Source organism: Melozone crissalis, unplaced genomic scaffold, assembly GCF_028551555.1.
Source record: "Melozone crissalis strain CALT ecotype California unplaced genomic scaffold, PUWL_Pcris_2 ptg000045l_1, whole genome shotgun sequence".
NCBI classification, from domain to species: domain Eukaryota; kingdom Metazoa; phylum Chordata; class Aves; order Passeriformes; family Passerellidae; genus Melozone; species Melozone crissalis.
In genome coordinates this window covers 23,035,288-23,053,324 of record NW_026535823.1, presented here as the reverse complement: position 1 = coordinate 23,053,324, position 18,037 = coordinate 23,035,288, and the positions used below count along the sequence as shown (strand labels likewise).

The window sequence follows — 18,037 nt, the reverse complement described above, 5'->3', positions numbered from 1 at the left end:
GCCTCAGCCCCCTCCAAAACGTGAGATGCAGGAACCAGGGGCCCCTCTCACCACAGACTGGAGCCTTTGGCAGGGCAGCAGGAGGAGGAACTCTACTGGCAGTGAGCTGGGGACAACAGGAGTGTTTCCAGCAGGGGCAGCCCCTTATGAAGGCAAGGCAGCACTTGCAGAGTTACTGGAAGAGAGCAGCTACACAAGGGTGGGATGCAGGAAGGAGCTCTCCAGCCTGGTGTGGGCAGCACAGGAGCAGCCTGGCTCAGGACATGGTAGCCTCAAAGGCAGCAGGGGCTGCAGCAACCCCAGCTGCCAGCTGGTGACTGAGGCAGATGGGCTCAGGGACAGCCAGCAGCTCCCAACAGGGTCAGTGCCTGGGACCGGGGTGAGAGAGCTCCATGCACCAGGGCTAGTGGCCACAGGGCAGAGCTTTGCACAGCCCTGGGGCAGCTCTCAGCACCTGCTGCAAGTGCCTGGAGGCTGCACTGCTCCAGAGGTCAGATGAGGTCAGGATTTGGCCCTGGGCAGGGGAAAGCTCCCACTTTTCTCTGGAGCACTGCAGTGTTTGTCTCAGCAAGGTTCCTGTCCTGTCCCATGGCTGGGAGCAGCCAGCTGTCCCTAGGGCCTCCAGGACAGCCAGCACTAACCCTGCACCTCCTCATCCTCACCGTCATGACTTCTTCACCCTCTTGATGGAGAAGGGGCTGGAAGCCAACTCCCTTCACTTCCTCTGCTCCAAAAGGGAGACAGGAAAGAAAAAAAAATACCAGGACCAGCAGGTGGGAGCACCTGGGTTGTGGCAAACACATTCACCTGTCTCAGAGCTAGTCCCAGGGCTCCAGCATCACTCCAGGCAGTGCCAAATGGACCACACTGCCTGGCTGAAGGCAGAGCCAGCTCTCTGCATGACAGGAGGGACAGAGCTAATCCAGCAGTGACGGGGGGTGGGATGGCACCCTCACAGGCGATGTCACCTCCCTCACATGAACAGGGCTTTAGGATGGTCAGGAGGAAGGGGCTCAGCTCTGCAAGAATTCAGTGGCCCCAGGAGCCCTGACCAAGTAAGCCAGCATGCACCAAGCCCTAAGGAGCAGGACACTGAGAGAGGGGCAGAACAGCTCTGTGCTATGGGCAGCTGTGGCAGAGATGCTTGACATGGGACAGGGCAGAGCCTGGAAATGCTGCTCTGCCATCCAGACCTGCTGTGATGTGGCCTGGGAGCAGATCAGGAGGCTGACAGAAAACCAGGGCTCCTCAGAACACCCACCCCTTTTCTGGGCAGTGCACACCAACACGCCTGAACGAGGCTGGCAACCTCCAGGAACTCCCCTGCACAGAGAAGGTTCAGGGCTGCACCCAGCCCAAGGAAAGCCATTGTCACCAGGTGGGACCTTCCCCAGCCCCATCAGTGCCCTGCAGTGAGACTGTGCCCACGCCACAGGGACCCTGAGCCATGGCAGGGTCAGCACCCGGAGCTGGGCTCTGTGTGTGGGTGCCCCAGGCACGCACAGCTACCGGGTACCCTCGGGGACACGAGGAGCCAGAGCCCCGGGGCCCCGCGGCACAAGGCACGGCAGGCAGTGGCACAGGGAGTGCAGTCCGGTGCCTGCTGTGGCCCAGAGCCCTCCCCTGCTCCCAAGGCCTGCAGAGCCCCTGCCCCAGCCCGCAGGCACCCAGGGGACGGACAAGGCAGAGCCAGGCCTGCCCATCCCTGCCCGTGCCGGCTCGCGGCAGGAGAGCAGAGCTCGTCGTGGGAGGCCCCGCTGCCTCCCTGGCGGGAAGCGGCCCCCAGCTCCCGCCGGGCAGACGGCAAACAGAGCATGGAATTTGCACGGCTGAAAGTTAAATACAACACACACACGGATTTCGTCAGAGGCCCTGGCACCGCTGCCTTCGTGGGATCCGATTAACGGGGAAATAAAAGGGCCAGAGAACCCACACAGCAGAGTGAGCAGATGCCCTATAAAAATCAAATACAGGGTAATCAAGGGGACCGAAAGGTACATTTAAAAAAACAAAAACCCACCCTGGAAACAAAGGAGCTGGGCTTTGTGGCTTTCCTGGGAGGGCTGCAGAATTAATGGGGAAGAGCACATGTGTTTGATAATCTTTATATGGCAAAAGACCCATCTTTCAAATATGTCACAAATTCATATTAATCACCTTCCTATTGCCTTCCGTGGCACAGCTATTCCAGTTGCCTCGGGCAAAATTGGGAACTGTCTGGTTAAAAAAAATGTTTTACATTATAATTTACAAGAGCTTACAAGTCTAGTTTCTTTTAATGGAAAGAACGATTAAAAAAAAGAGAAGAATATATATACACCCTGGTATATATACACTATATATATTAAAATATATATATATAAAAGACAGATATTGTAACTCCATCTGGAAAGAGAGAATGTTTGATCTTAACAATGTAACTTCTAGCTTTCAAACAGGCTCAGAAAACAAGAAGTCAGCAGGAGTTCAGATAAAGGAAGCTTAAAAGTCAAATAATTCTGACTCTGAACCCGAGACTTCTTAGACTCAAGGTCCTTTCCTTTACCCATTAATGGGCTGACTTGTGAGCTCAGGAACAAAGTGCTGCAATGTGAGGATTTCTGAGAGTCACTCATTACAGATCACTGAGTGGAGTCTGAGTTGCGGAAATCAAAGGATCCAATCTGGAGTAACTGGCTGAACTTCTGCTTGGAACTAATTTGTTCCGAGTTCGGCTCACCTTTCACCTCCCAAAGGCCCCGAGTAAAGTCCCCACCGGGGTCAGCCTCAAACAGCACTGGGGGGATCCCAGCTCAGCTCTAATGGTCAGCAATGGGCACTGCAGCCCCTGGGGGAGCGTGGACAGGAACCAGGGGAGCAGGAAAGTGCTGGACACAGCAGGGCAGGACAGCACCAGGCTTCCCACTGCCCCAGGGGCTCTGAGACAGATGCCTGTCCCAGCCTGGCTAACACACCCTGCTGCCATGTCCCCCATCCCCACTGCCGGCCAAGCGGGCTGGTGGCAGACAGCTGCTGACAAAACCAGTACCTCAAAAGACCCTGGTGTGCCTTTGCCCATTCATTCCAATTCCTGGAAAGGAATCCAGACATGCCAGGCAGCGCTCAGGACTCAGGACTCCTAGTCCTATTCCTGGCTTTGCCACTCACTCCCTCCAACATCTGGAGCAAGATACGTCTCTCCAGGGAAACAAATCTGGCTTCAGGGGAGCAGCTGGTTTGGAGACTGAACTAATCCATGCTTAATCCAACATGTAGAGTGCCATGGACAGGCAGTGCTAGACAGCACAAAGGGATTCTCCAACTCAGAGGAATTTGAAAGAGGGAGATTAAATGATTCCCCCAAAGGCCCTGGCAGCTCAGTGGCAAAGCACATGCTGGAACCCGGGAGTTCAAGGCTGGCATGGCAGGGTGAAACCACTGCAGCAGGCCAAGGGCAGGTGTCATGGCCAAGCACCCATGGCTGCAGGAGGAGAGGGAAGGAAGGGCCATCCACACCATGTCCTGGCCCTGCTGTCCCCACCACAGCCTGGGACACCTTGGGGCCCTCACTGTGCAGGGTGGGGACACATGCATGCACCCATCAGCCATTCCCCTTCTCAGTGCTGACCAAGCCCAACCATCTTCCAGAGGCAAATTTCAGCCATGATGCTGGACAAGAGGCACTGGATCTGGATCTGCCAGCTCTGGGCAGGGCAGGGAGGATCACCAGGACATGACCTCTACTCAGCTCAGCCTGTCTTGGGAAAAGCTGGCTGTGGGCTGCAGAATGTTGATCTCTCTCCCACCACCACATAGCCCAACAACCATAGAAAGGTTCAGGGTAAGCACGCTGCCAGGTCCTGCCTGACTCTCCAAACATATCTGAACCAGGCAGAACATGGTACAGCAGCCCCATTCTCTTCCTCTCCAAAATACCCCTCCAGCTGGGATGTAGTTCCCCCCCCTCAAAAGGTAGCAAAAAATGGTCACAGTGTGAATGTGCTTGACCTTTTGTCTTGGACTAATCTAATTGTGTCGTCTTTGTGTAATCAGCCGGTAAAGGTCAGTGCTGTATTTAACATGGGGGCCCTTTAGGTACTGAATTTGCCTTGCAGTGAATTAACTTGATTATATTTCTTTCAAATATGTCAGAGACCAGGTCAGTTTAACCCTCTCTGTGCTGCCTGGGCCCATGCCTTTGTTTCCAATTCCAGGAGGTGGCACCGAGGAACAATGTGGTCAGAAACACACACGTGGGCTCCCTCCTCCTACAGGTACGGCCACCACCACCATCTCTCCCACCTTCCCAACAAGCCAGTTCTCACTGGAGACCAACTGTACTGTAAATCAGCCCGAAAAGTTTGCAAACCAGGACACTCCAGACCGCAGGGAGGGAGGGGTGAGATTCCAGATTGAATGCAGTAGGGAAAAAAATAATAATTCAAAAGACTCCTTTACAAACATGAACCTGTCTCAGTGGAACTCTTCCTTACGACTCAACATTGTCACAATCAAATAGGACATTACTCAAGTCCAGGTTAACGTGTCGCCTCTGCCGTTGACAGATAAGGTGTTCTCAATATCCTGCAATACATTATACATTTCAGAAAGTAAAGGTCTGTGCCGCTACCAGGGGCAGTGCGTCGGAGGCGTCGGGGATGCCACGGTGTGGAGATGGGCAGCTTTCATCAGGCAGTTCAGCTCAGCTGTGCCAGGGGACTGCACAGAGGGGAAAGCAGCCTCAGCTGATCCCCAGGCTTACCCTTGGCCCTGAGGCAGTGGTGAGGGGCTGGGCAACCTGCCCTCCTGGAGGCAGGGAGGAGAGGCCGGTGATTCACATCCTGCAGAGGTACATGCACAGGACATTGCCACAGGGCTTGCACTGGAAGAAGCCCTAGGCCAGGCTTTTCTTTCTTGGCACTAGAAGTAGGGTATAAAAACCCTCCTTTGCTCTTCAAACACCTCTGTCCTTTCCACGCCTCCTGCTCCAGGCAGGGCTACCGCTTGACTCCAGGGTCTCGGGCAGGTCATGTCTCATCACCTGAAGACTGCTTTCCCCACCTGCTTCCCTCTGCTGAGCAACCCTTACGAGGCTGGGTCTAGAGGGAAAATGCCTCAGGTTTGCAGCTGTACCGTTGCTGCCTTAGAACAAGCTCTCATCATCCAAAGCCTCACCGCTTTGGTCCACAGTGGCACCCACACCAAGCCATCTGCCTGCATGCAGGATGTAGAAAGCCCTGCTGACCCCACCTGTAGCACCAAGAACACTGTCCAGCACAGGAGACAAGCCCAGAGAGCAGCACTGGGCCTTGGGGGGGAACAGGCGTGTTCTGCTCCCTCGGACGCGCATGCCTGGAAGGAGAGCAGGGCAGCATCCCCAGCGCTTGTCAGGGCATCTGCGTCGGAGACCTGAGTGCGCCCTGCTCTGCCCCCCCGACCTTCCTCCTCACCGAGTTGGGGGTCAGTGGTGCTCCTACTACATCAATGATCTGGTCCTTGGTATCGCCCTTGCTCTCCTCGATGCCGAGCCCTGTCTGGCCATCGGGATGGGCGCCTTCCACGCTGAGGGGGCCGATGCTCCCAGCCTTGGCCAGGGCCTCGTAGCGGTGCCGTAGCATCTGCAGCTCGTACTCGCAGTTGGCAAAGGCTTGTTTCAGCTCGTACAGCAGCACCAGGTCGCTCCGCAGCTCGTTGAACATCTGTACAATCTCCTCTGTGGGCATAGGGTTAAGATCTAGGGAGAAAAACACCGCCTGTTAAACACCCAGACCTACAGCCCTACAATGAAAAATCCCTAAAAAGGTCTCGGCTGCTCATGCATTCCCACAGAGATGTGCCAGGAGCCTCGCTCCAATAACATGGATCAGTAGCAACTGGTATCCCTAAGGGCTGCACCCCTATTTCTCAGGCTGTCTTTTGGTTCTGACCAAGGACTAAGGGTGGACCTGCAAAATCAAGAACTCAGAAAGGGAAGGATAATGGAAGACCAGATGATTGAATCTTGCCACCCACCAGGTCACATGAAGAGAGCTCTGTCTTGCAGAGAGATTGGATCCACACTGCTGCAAAGGACAGAAGAGCTCCTGCTGCTCCCTACACCTTCACCAACAACAGGTGGACAGGCTCAGTTCTATTGCCTCTCTTATTGCTCCTCCCAGGGCAGGTCCAAGGCAGAGAACTGCTCGGCTGCTGTGATACAGATTTGTCTGTAGCAGCAGCTACCTTGCATTCTGCTGCACCCCACCATGCACACACACAGAGCCAGGAAGAGCTGCAAGTTCTGCAGAAGGAAAGGATGAAGCTCTGTGTGTTTGCCCTGATACACAGCAGTGGCCCCTGTCTGCAGGGCTGCCCACCTGACCCCCTTCCTGCTGGCACTGGGTTCACCCCCACAAAGCCCAGGTGTGGTTCTGCACTCTGAGGTACAGCAGGGCCAAAGCCCCAAGAGACCCTCAAGATATGTGAGTTCTGTGAGGCAGGAGTGGGAAGTCAGGAACCCCTCCTTACCCTCATGGAAAGTGAGCTCCAAGAAGCATTCACATGCTTCCCTCAGGCTTCCCCAGCAAGCACAAACAGCAACTCCCTTAGTTCTACAGCAGAAAGAGGAAACCATCCTGGCTGAGCCACTTTCACCAGCCACAGGAGGCCTTCAGAATGGCACAGTCTCTGAGACAACATATCAAGCCATAAACCAGTTGGCCCAAAAAACTAACAAGACTTAACTGAAGTCAGTGCTGGAAACAGGCTCAGTAATCTCCTGTAAATCATTAATAAGGCCTCTATTTTTCTTTCTATTTTTCTCTTTTCCTATCTTTAAATGTCTCTCTAGCCACAGTGGGGGAGGGAAAGGATCGTCAGGTGTCTAATCAAGAGACACTGCATGCTGGGACCTGTAATACCTGCAAACTGTCCCCACTGCATGGAGAGCAGCCGCTGGCCACAGGCTGCACTTCTCCCCCTCCAGCCACGAGCAGGTATTGTACATGTTAAGTGAACCCTTCTTTCAGCTGCTTAGACACTCGAGTTCAAGAGTGAGGGATGTGTGTTTACTCGCCTTTCAGCAGAGATGCTCCAGATTTTCACACAGCATGCAACCTATAAAGGGGGGATGAACAGTCCCAGATGCATTTTGGACTTGCCACCGTGAGCAGTAAATTAAGAGGAAATGAAGCTTAAAAGCAAGACAGGGCAGCCCTGAACAATGCGCGTGCCGTGGTCACTAACACACTTAGAAGTACCTCTCCTGGCAAGGCTGAGATTTGCCTTCCTAATACTGTGCTGCCTCTCTTGATGGTTAAAAAGGCCCAAACAAGAGAGAAACAAAGGATCTTTTAAAAGATTTTTCTACTGGGAGGAAAAAAAAAAAAACCCTGTGCATCTTGTTCTGGCTTTTACCCTCTCTTTTTTTTTTAAACACATAAAATATTTTAAAAACCATTCACATACTGTTATTCAAGAAACTGGCTGTATTACTAGGGGAAAAAATAGCCCATCTCGAGAACAAAGGCTAGCTCTGTGTGTCTCTTTCTCTCTCGCGTGCCCCCTTTACTCACCTACTCCGAGTTCCATCAGCATCTGCTCCAGGGCTTTAATCTTCTTCTGTCCCACCGAGCTTGGCAGTTTCATCTGGAACACAAAGGTAACAGAGCCACACAGCTCAGAGATAGCCCTCACTCACAGCCGTCTAGTTCAAAAGGCAAGAGAGCTTTTCTTTTTATAGTGCAGGGGGAACAAAAAAAAGAAAGGGAGAGAAAGGAAAATCAAGTGGTAAGAGAGGGAGACAGGGGCTGAAAGTTTTCAGACTAGGTCTGAGGGCAGGTATTGAAAAGCCCGGTCGTGAGGGCTTTTATTTTCTCTCTCGTGTGTGTGCAAGACACGCTGTTTTACAGTTTCCATGTGTCACTGAATTAACAACAAAAGTTCTTCTTGGCTTCAAACCCTCTCCCGCGGTGCCCAGCCCATCAAAGGGCTCATTTACACAGCGGCTAATGTGCAATGCTGCCCTACTTTATTCGCTTTAGCCGGCCTGATTAGACTCATGCGCTAACAGACTCACTTCTCCTTTTACCTGCTGAGCCCCAGACCTGTGGGATTCATTTACAGAGCAGGCTTTGTAACAAAGGGGAGAGACAGAGAGAGCACAGTTACTTGACTGGCGGAAGTGTGCACACACATTTACATCGGAGCTAAGGGGCTAGGTGAGAGAGGAAGCATCAGATGTGAGCTATGAAAGGGAATTGGAGCTGGCCAGGAGAGGAAGAATGCACACACTTAGCAGGGTCCTTCCTCTGCATTCATTTGGGCTCTAGCAGGAGTGCTAGCTGCTCAGACCAAGCATTTATTAGATTACCAGTAGCACAAATGCAGCTGGCACAATATGGCAGGGAGAACAGGTTTCCAAGCCCCGCGGACATATTCAAGAAAAAATGAAAGCACTTGGCTAGGCTAGAAGACACACCAGGAAAGAAATGGTTCCCAATACTGCATTGTCAAACACCCTTCTGCACAGGCACAGGCTGCCCTTCCACATCCAGCCCTGGAAAGGTGACCTCACACCTCAACCTGGGGATCCCAATCACCAACCCAAGTTGCCCAGCAGGCCACGGAGCAGCCAGGAGGCAGGAGCACCCTGCAGCCATCCTGCACACACCACTTACTGACCAGGGGCCCAAACCTCAGCCGCGAGTCCCCCAGCCACGAGTCTGCAACGTGGCTGGGAATGACCTGAAGGAAGGAACATTATTCACCCCACCTTAAAAGTGGCCTCTGAGGAGAGCTCACTGGGAGGGCCTGTGGTCACCGTACTTGCCATAAGCCACAGGCTGAAGCTGCCCAAAGCAGGCAGCCCAACATCAGTCTCCCAGATTAGACCCACTGCTTCCAGTGTTTGCTGCCCCAACACAAAAATGTCAAGAGGCTCCGCCTGGAACTTCCTAATTCCTCTGAATGCAGGAGCACTGCATGCACACACACATCCCCAAATGGTGAGAGCTCTAACTTAACTCAGCTATGGCTGTGTCCCATCAGCTGCTCCACAACACCAGTGTAGGACCTGTGTAGGACCAGAAGGGTCCTGCCTTCTCCACAACATCACTTCAGCCAAGACACCAGAGTATGGATGCCATAGAGCACCCCAGGGGAAAGGGCCTTTCACAGTATATGCTGAGAAGCACCAGGTCCTTTTGGACAGATATTAGCACCACAAAAAAAACTCCAGCAAAGGACCTATAGGATTATTAGGAGATGATTTCTAAGAAACCAGCCTGCCCCTGCCTTTTTTTTTTTACCCCAAAGGTCTTTGGCTTAGTGCTGTGGTTTCTGCACAGCAGTCAATTTCATACTTCTTTCCTACTTGTAAAGAAACCAATTCTTTGCAGTTCACCACAAAATGATTGTTTTAGCAGAAGAAAGGCTGTCAAAGTTATCATGTATTTGGATTTCAGTCAAATCTTCAGCCCAGAGTCTCAACTTGAGCAGAACCTCACTAAAAGAGGTCTTCTGAGGAGCCCTCCTGCACAGATTATCTGCACAGGCTCTGCTGAAAAGGAGAGGGTAGAGCCCTAAGATAAGGCAGCCCAGAGCACTGGGACAGGAGATGTTCTGTTTATTCCATGGGTGCCATGCTGCAGCTAGCAGCAGGAGACCAAGGAAGGAAAGGTCACTTTGCACAGCTCAGCAGAAGACTGAGCAGTCAGTCTAGAACATCTGGAAGATATCCCTGAAAGCAAGAGGATTCAGCCCAAAGAATTGTTCTGTGCCATGAGGAATCACACAGAACATTTAAATGGGTGACATACCCAGCTCTGCCTCAGCTCGGGGATGTAAGGGCTGACCTAGTCAGAAGTGTTACCCTTAATTTGGGGGACACAACAAGCCCAGCATCTCCCCACTGAAATGCCTGTGGACACAACACTTGTGTGACTATCACAGCCCTGAGTGTCCTCACTCCTGCCCCAACACCAGACATTGAAGCCTTTTTAGCCAAAGACAGGATTCCCTTCTGTTAATTTCCTTTCTGGCAAAAGCACGCTGGGCACCAAGCCAACTTCAGGAACAAAAGACAAGAAAAGTTCATCCTTGGCTAGGCTAGGCCGAGAGACAGGAACTCTTGTTTTGTTGGTCAGAGGAAGAGCACAAGCTTTCCTCCTGGAGGCCTCCACTAAGCAAAGCCTTCAGCTGTGATGTGCACATCTGGATCATGTCCCACAGGAGTCTGGTCTTCACTGACACTCTTGAAGATTAGGAGATGGAGCAGGGGGAGGCAGGACAAATTAATTTAACTTCAAAGAAAGGAACACTTAAGATGCTGAGGAAGAGTAGGACTGTGAGGAAGAGTAGGACTTTTAGTTTAAAACCACATCAATTAAGCTTCCTGTTAATTCAGGCAGGAGGATCTGGCCTGCAAACAGGAAGGCTTCATTGGTTTCTCAAAGCAAGAGTATATTTTAATTTTACCATCATTAAGAAAATGTTATGATTTATGTGGCTGCTGTCGGACTAATATCTTTAGAATTTAGCTGGCTAAGCCAATTCATCTCTAAGACTGATGAAGGCTGATTGCTCTCTATGCAAAATGTATTAAAACTAAATGAGCAGTCTATTACTCAAACGCTGCTGATAATCTGTTAGCCAAGGTCCGTTAGCTGGGCTGCCTTGTTGCAAGGGAGAAGTCTTCATGCTCTGTACAGCTCTGGTAAGACCAAGCTTACTTCAGAAACCCTTCTTTGTTTTGGTCTTTCAAGCAGATATGCAGGGAAGCAGCACAGTGCTGGAAGTGGTGCTCACTTGCCCCTCATTCCCAAGGAATAAAGCGATCTGCAGGGGCCACAAGTGCCAGCCAGCAGCCCAGAGAAGAGCTCTCTGGCTCATGATGTCTGCACTGGGAGATGTGGTTTCTGTGGGCCATATCTCTGCATTAATGAAAGCACCCCTTCAGGCAACCTGACTGCTGACACCACAGCTCCTGGGATGCTCTTGGTGTTGTCATGGATGGAGGCCTCCACAGGGGCTGAGGAAAATTATGTTCCTCTGAGAACTCCAGTGAGCAACCACAGCTTCTGAGGTGAATGGCATTTGCCCTTTTCTTTCCTTCCTCATCGCAGACTATTATTGTTATTTATTATCTTTAAAGTCCCCATATAATAATAATACCTGGGAAACAGATTGCTCCCGTCAGAAAACTGATTAGCTGGGATTTTTGAGGTTACTATATTTTGGATGCTCTTCTCCTTTGACAGCCTCTCCCTACAGCCCTCTTTGCAACACTAGCCTGTGCTTATAATTACACCAACATCACTTTTGATTTAAGGACTGTAATCCTTTGTCCTTGCTATAAACAACCTGCATTAAACACATGAACTGCGTGTACCAAGAGAAAAATAAAGAGCTACAGAAAATTGTGAGTCAACACCACAAAGCCACAGTACCAGAGCCTGCCTGTGCAGAGAGAAGCCTGGGATACACAGCCTCTGCTGGAATGCATTTGGTCTGGGAGACATGGAATACAGGGCACTGACCTGCCCTGCTCTCCCCTGAAGGAGGAGGACATTGCTCCAGAGTTGGGTCAAGCAGTTTAAAAAGATCAGACCAGAGCAGCCACCACACCTTTACAGCAAGGGCTGGGACTGGGGTGGACCCTCTGCAGCTCAATTTCTCTACAGGATCTCACCATGGATTACCCTTGAGGTTTTGCATGATACAGGGTTTTTATTTAATGTTCGAGGCATTTTGCCAACAAAACCTTGCTAATTCACACTAATGACTAGGAGACCTACTGCAAATTAATTGCTAATTGGCAAAATTCATTAAATTAACAAACAGGATAAGAAATAACTGAAGATATAGCCTCCCCAAACAGACTTGGTTCATTTATTTCTGTGTGCCATTCAGTTTTCATGATTTATGCTAATACTTTTAAGCATAGTTGTAAATGTATTTGAATTATTTTAGTGGAGTAATGAAGTCTAAATAATAGCAGAGCTTGCAACACAGTCCTGTTATGTCTCACAGCATCACCACCTGGCAGGTAGAGGCTGTCATGGGGATCTGCAGTAGGAATGGAAGAGGTCTGCAGGATCTACAACTCAATCAGGGCCTTGTGAGTGATTGTATTTGTGTGGTCATCTTAAATGTCCTGCTCTCAATCCACCAATTTCTACATAAATGCTCCTCTTCTGATGCTCCCAATTTCCCACTCCTCCCCAAAAAAATCTTCCTCTGTGCTGAAACCTTTTGTTTGGTCTATCACCAAAATACAAGGTTTTTAAAATTAATCAGTGGTTATTTAAATATTTCACATGAACCCTCCCTGATGCTGCACTTCATTTTAATTCAATTTTAAGGTAAGTTTTTTCTTAAAATCAGCCTTCCCCAATCCTAAACAATATAACTGTCCTAAAACATTAACCCTAAAATCTCCACACATCTGACCTATGCCTGGACAGCCTGTACAGCTGTACATGTGGTTTTATGCACCAGTATTGTTCAGCATTATAATACAGCTCACTGACATTGAAAACCACCTTCCTTATGGATTTCAGCAGCAAGAAAACTTTCTCATCAGGCACTTTCTTCACGGATATCTTTAGAGTACTGAATGGTTTAGTGGATTTCCAGGAAGAAGTGCTAAAGTTTCAGATGAATAATGTTTTTTGCATTTTCTGCCTGAAGGTCAAACATTCCTGAGTTGCATGGCTCTACTCTGCAGGAGCAGAGAGCCTCCACTCCTGTACAGTTTTAAGACCCAAGGAAGGAAAGAACCATATTAAGTACTTTAGTCTTAGAGCTCTGGAATTTGAAAAACCTCAGCTGAGAAATTCAGTTTTAGATTTCAACTTGCACATTTCTGAAATTCTGAAGTGCTTCACTGCATGGAACTGAAGGGCTGCAGAAGAAAGAACTGCACAGGACATTTTTACTGGGGGTATTTTATGCTAAAAGTACATTACCAGAATGGCACTACAGTAGTTTGCTTTAAGCAGATCTGCAGATTCCCAGAGAGTCCTACCCCTGCTCTCACTACAGGCATGAAGACCAAGCTGAGACCTGCAGAAAATGGAAATGGCTGCAGCCTCTGACAGAAACAAACCAAGAGCACAGCAGTGTGTGCTGTGATTGCAGGGAGGACCCTAAGACTGGCCACAGGAGGGGGAATTCCAAGGACACTCTATAGTACAAGAACATTATGTAAACTTCCAGATCAGACACAGCAAAGTGTAGCAACACATGCATCTAGTCTTGAATTGATGCTTTTCTCTTAAATAATTTAACTGAATCTCCACTTACACAAATACCAACAACAGAGTGACTAATTACAGTCCAATCATTATATTGGTTACACTAATGAAAGAAAAAAGTGATATATATGGAGCTCTGCATGTGTTACACACAATAAAACTGGCTGATGAATGACACCCCAGACTGTGTCACTAGAGGCACACAAAGGTACTAAAAGCTTCTCAAATCCAGGACTGACAAAGGTCCCTGAGGCCTCATACTGCACGGACACTGTTTGGTACTGGATGATTCAACAGAAGCAGCAACACGAAGTGTCCTTTCCAGAACTGCAATTTATTTTAAAGATCCCATTCCTGCACCCAGAGTGATCCCGCTCCTGTAGCCAGAGTGCTCTGCTTATACCCAAGAACCTACAAAGGCTTTGGTCCAGATGCTCTCCCACATCAATGACCTCCACAAAAAAGGTGATGGATGGATTTTCTTTCAGGAATTTAACATTAAGTGCCTTTTGGTTTAGCTAAACACAAGAATGGAGGAAAAGGCATGTTGGATTCACCTTCTCTAGTTCATTCAAGATTTTGTATCCTTTGCAGTTCTCTCTAAAAATAAATACACCAATATTTTCATCTTATTTCATTCTCTACAGACAGGAGTTTGATTAGGAAATGCACCAGCACTCTCTTGGCCCTAATTAAAGGGCATATAGTACAACAAATAGATGGCAATGCCACAACATGAATTCGATCCAGCCCGCATCATTTCTTCATAAGTTTTATTCACAGAAATGAGAGAACTACTTCCCTTCTACACCTGTCAGACTCCCTGTGGACATTACTCCCAGCCACTCTCTTCAAGAGTGCAAAACATAGAACTTCACTAATGAAAAATTGCTAGCAGAAGCAACAAGCACATCTCAGCTAACTAATCCATGGGATGTTCAGAGCTGGAAACATAAACTTTCCCCACCTAATAAGGGTGTGCTGATCTCCATGAGATTGATGTCAGAACGCCTTGGAGTGCAATCAATACAAAGCAAATAAATAATTAATTGCTTCAAGTAATTAAATTTATCAAATCCAAATAAGAATAACTGGTATTTTATGGAACTGCTTTCAAAAGCTGAACCTCTGAAGGGACGGTATTGATCGCAGGAGGACAGACAGATGTGTCACATGCTCACTGCCAATGAAGTCTGGGTTTGCATTAATGACAGGGAAGGAACAGAAGCCAGAAGCCTCCAGTGCAGGGTAAACAGCCAGCATGCTTGGCCATGTAATTATTGGTCAGACCAAATGTAGAGAATAAACATGTCTAAACACATACATACAACCTATCTTCCTCCAGAAATATCATTCACCTTGGACTTGCAGGAAGCACTTAGTTCTCACTCCAAGAAAAAAAAATGGAAGAACTCACACACATGCTTCCCCACACAACCACAGTAAATTCTTATTCATTAATCAGTGCTAAAAAAGTGCTCAGAAGGCTACTAAACATTTAAAAGCTGGTGAGTGTGAATATTTGAATCAATGGGTACTAAAGCTCTACTTGTAATTTTCCTTCCTTTACTTCTTTCTTAATTTGTTCAACTGGCAAATGTCTACAAGATCCCAGTTAAGCAGATGGAGTCAGGGTGCTGGCTGGAAGCCTTTTCTGAGGGGAGGAGGCCAGCTTTGAATGACTAAGCTGGAGCATCCCTCAATCCTTCCTGCAGACTGAGAATTCTACAAACATCATCTCATCACAAGGTTTTGTTTTGTTTCCAGATGAGACACCACTTAAATCAATTCTCTTCCAGTTCCTTTGCTTCCAAACCCATGAGAACTGAGCAAGGACACAGACATACACCTCAATATGCAGCAGTGGGTACAAACATCCACCCTTTCCCATGCATCATCTTCTTTCTTAAACCACTGCTGCAACAATTCAACGGCATTACCAAAATTGTAAGTTAAAATCCACTGACAGAGCTGAGACAGAACTTAAAATACACTGCAGAGATGTTAAATATGCCAAAGTCAAGTGCTCTGAACACAACAAAGGTTAAATTTAAAGAAAGTTGAACACACATGGTACAGAAACACTGTGGTGAAATCAGAACAAACTCAGTTCTGCCCTACTGAAGCAGCATCATGCCCAGATCACAAACATGAGGTTACTGTTTGTTTGTCTGGATCCTGGAAAAGATCCAAGCTCAACAGCTCCCATCTTCCTTTCCTTCAGGCAAACCCACAGCAAAGCATTCCCTCCTCATAGCTCCCTGCTTTCCCTTTAGTCTTTTCTTCACCTTTCCCTGTTCAAATTCCCTGCACATCCCTTTTCCTCTGGCTCTTTGGCTGTCTGACCTCCCAGCTGAGCAGAGCTGGTATAACAGGAAGTTTTCCAGAAGCAATGCTTAGGATTAATAACACACTTCTGATGTTATTTTCATAACACTGTTTTACTAACATCAAATGCAAAGATCTAAAATTCTTTTCAAGAAACTCTTAGAAGGCTCACCCCTCTCCAAACATCTGCTACTGCCTCCTGTTCTCAGGGGCACCAAGGCAATACACTGCCTTGAATTAAGAGGAAGCTTTTCATAATGCCCAGCTTGCCACTGCCTTAGAGAAACTTGCAGTCTGTGCTGTCAGGAGGCAGAGGGAAATCCCAAGCAGAGCAAGGGCACGGGGGCTGTGGCCTCCTTTGCCTGTGGCCACAGTCCCATGGAGAACAATGGGACACTGAGGCCAGTCTGACAGCAGCCAGCTTGTCCAAGTCCCTGCAGAAGATTACTCTTCAGCGTCTGCTGAAGGAGAAACTTTCAGTTATGAAGAATAATGGCTCTAAGTGACCATTAATCCTCACAGGGGGAGAAAAAAAACAGTCCTCAAATTCAGCCTGTCCATAAGATTGTGTAAGCTGTAATGACAGGGAATTTGAAGAGCCATGGCTATTGTCACAAAAACTACTGGGAACAAATTAAGTTGAATACGGATTTCTAACTTTTTCTTCAAGGACTCATTTCTATAAATTAATTTTAACTCAGATTTCAGACTAATTGTAAATCCTCAGGGAAAAAAAATCTCTAATCAAAGAGTAAGTGCTATTATCCTGGGGATGATATGGTACATTTTTCACACATGACAGAGGTTGAGCCCTGATCTCACTGCAAAATCCAACTTCACCTAACCACGAAAGGCATAAAGCACAGTAGTAAAGTATGAAACAAAGGAGGAAAACAGAAGCCTTTAGGTGAGGAACTCTTTAGGTCTTCAGGCAAAAGAACTTACTGCAGGACAGAACAAGCTTTTAGAAATCATTTTTCAATGTGCTAAGGGCAGAACATCTTATGCTGGATGTTGCCAGAGTATGAATTTCCAGCACTTCATTCCAATTCCTTGCTTAGTCCTATCAGCCTCCACCCTGATCAATTCCACATCACTGGAGATCAGAGGGTTTACCATATAAATCCCACAAGTAAAATAATTTGGATTAGCATGGACTGTCAACTCCATAACAGTTGGCACTTCAGCACCTCTTGCCAGTTCAAAAGGCCTGTACTGACCTCATGTAATTAATTCTCCCCATCATGCATCTCTGAAGCAAGTGAGTCTCATAGCTTCCATTTTAAAAACAGGGAAGGCTTGGATAAGGAAGCCAGGTGACTGGCTAAAAGTCACAAATTAATTCATTTTTCTGGCTTAGAGGTAGGTTTCACATTTCCAAACAGCAAAGTATTGTTTTTTCACCTAGATCAGCGATGAACCATCTTTTTAACTCACAAACCACTGGTAATTCTAAGAACAGCATTTATCTCCTTAAAAATTTCAAGAAGAACATAGAAAGTTGCTCTAGGTCACTCCAGGAGCTTGGATACTGCAGGCTAAAAGTTGCTGAATCAGACTGCCATGCCTCAGCTTAACACTGCATCTTGTGAGCTTGAGGGAACAGATAAAAGCAAGTAGCACCCATTTTCATGAAGGCTGGGATTTGAATTGCCTGTTTGGCACACAAAAAGGCTGCTGGCTTTGCCAGATGGTTCTATCACTGATACATTATTGCTCAGCTTCTCTTCCAGAGGGGGTAAAAAAAATAGAAAAGATCAACCATTACTTATTAGTTTTCAAAATCCAAATCAATCTCCATAAATTACTCTATTTATCTTAGTGCTGGAGAACACATCTGCCATGTCTCAATAAATCTCAACACCTGCACTGCAATCTTGCTTGTCTCTGGACTGTGACTTCCTCAAGGCTGTAGCCTCTCACTCAAACACTTATCCTGCAGATGGTGGCACTGGCACACTGAAGGGACCCCCAGCAGTGGCCCTGCTGAGGCATCCCACCTCTAACACACACATGCACCAGTGCATCAAAGCAGCATTATCCCAAACACATTTCTATTAACAGCCAGCAAGATCTGCAACCAGTCTGATATCAAAAGAGCATTCCATAACAACAGTCATTTAAATTTATTGTGCCAAGTGAGGATGCCAGGCGAGGAATGTACTCATCCAACTTTGCTATAATAAAGCAATTTAATTTTTTTTTTTCTAGGAGAAAAGCAAAAAGTACTTGTACAGGCACACAGGATTTTGATATCAAAACTTCTCTGCAAACATTCAGTTGACCAAGCAGGTTTAAGTTACTTGATATCCCAAAACCTGTGGCAAAGAGGCAGGTGTCAAGTCTTGCTGATATATGAAAGCAATACAAAAACAGCAAGAAAGTTCTTTACTCAGCAGTATCTCTGCAACAGACTGAACATGGGGGTTTTTAAAAAAAATATCTTCTAAGATAATGTAAATAGAAAAGCTAAAAATTCTACATGTTTATGTGTT

At 47.8% G+C, this 18,037-nt stretch overlaps 1 protein-coding gene across 1 annotated transcript in view; it reads right to left on the bottom strand.

Moving 5' to 3' along the window:
* Window positions 1-1,943: 1,943 nt before the first annotated feature.
* Window positions 1,944-18,037, bottom strand: part of DMAP1 (DNA methyltransferase 1 associated protein 1) — a 30,109-nt gene continuing 14,015 nt past the window's right edge. The window contains exons 9-10 of the mRNA XM_054285650.1: window positions 7,533-7,605; window positions 1,944-5,713 (exon numbers count right to left, since the gene is read on the bottom strand). Of these exons, the coding sequence (XP_054141625.1) occupies window positions 5,367-5,713; window positions 7,533-7,605 (420 nt within the window). The 3' untranslated portion in view covers window positions 1,944-5,366. The remainder of the gene's footprint in view (window positions 5,714-7,532; window positions 7,606-18,037) is intronic.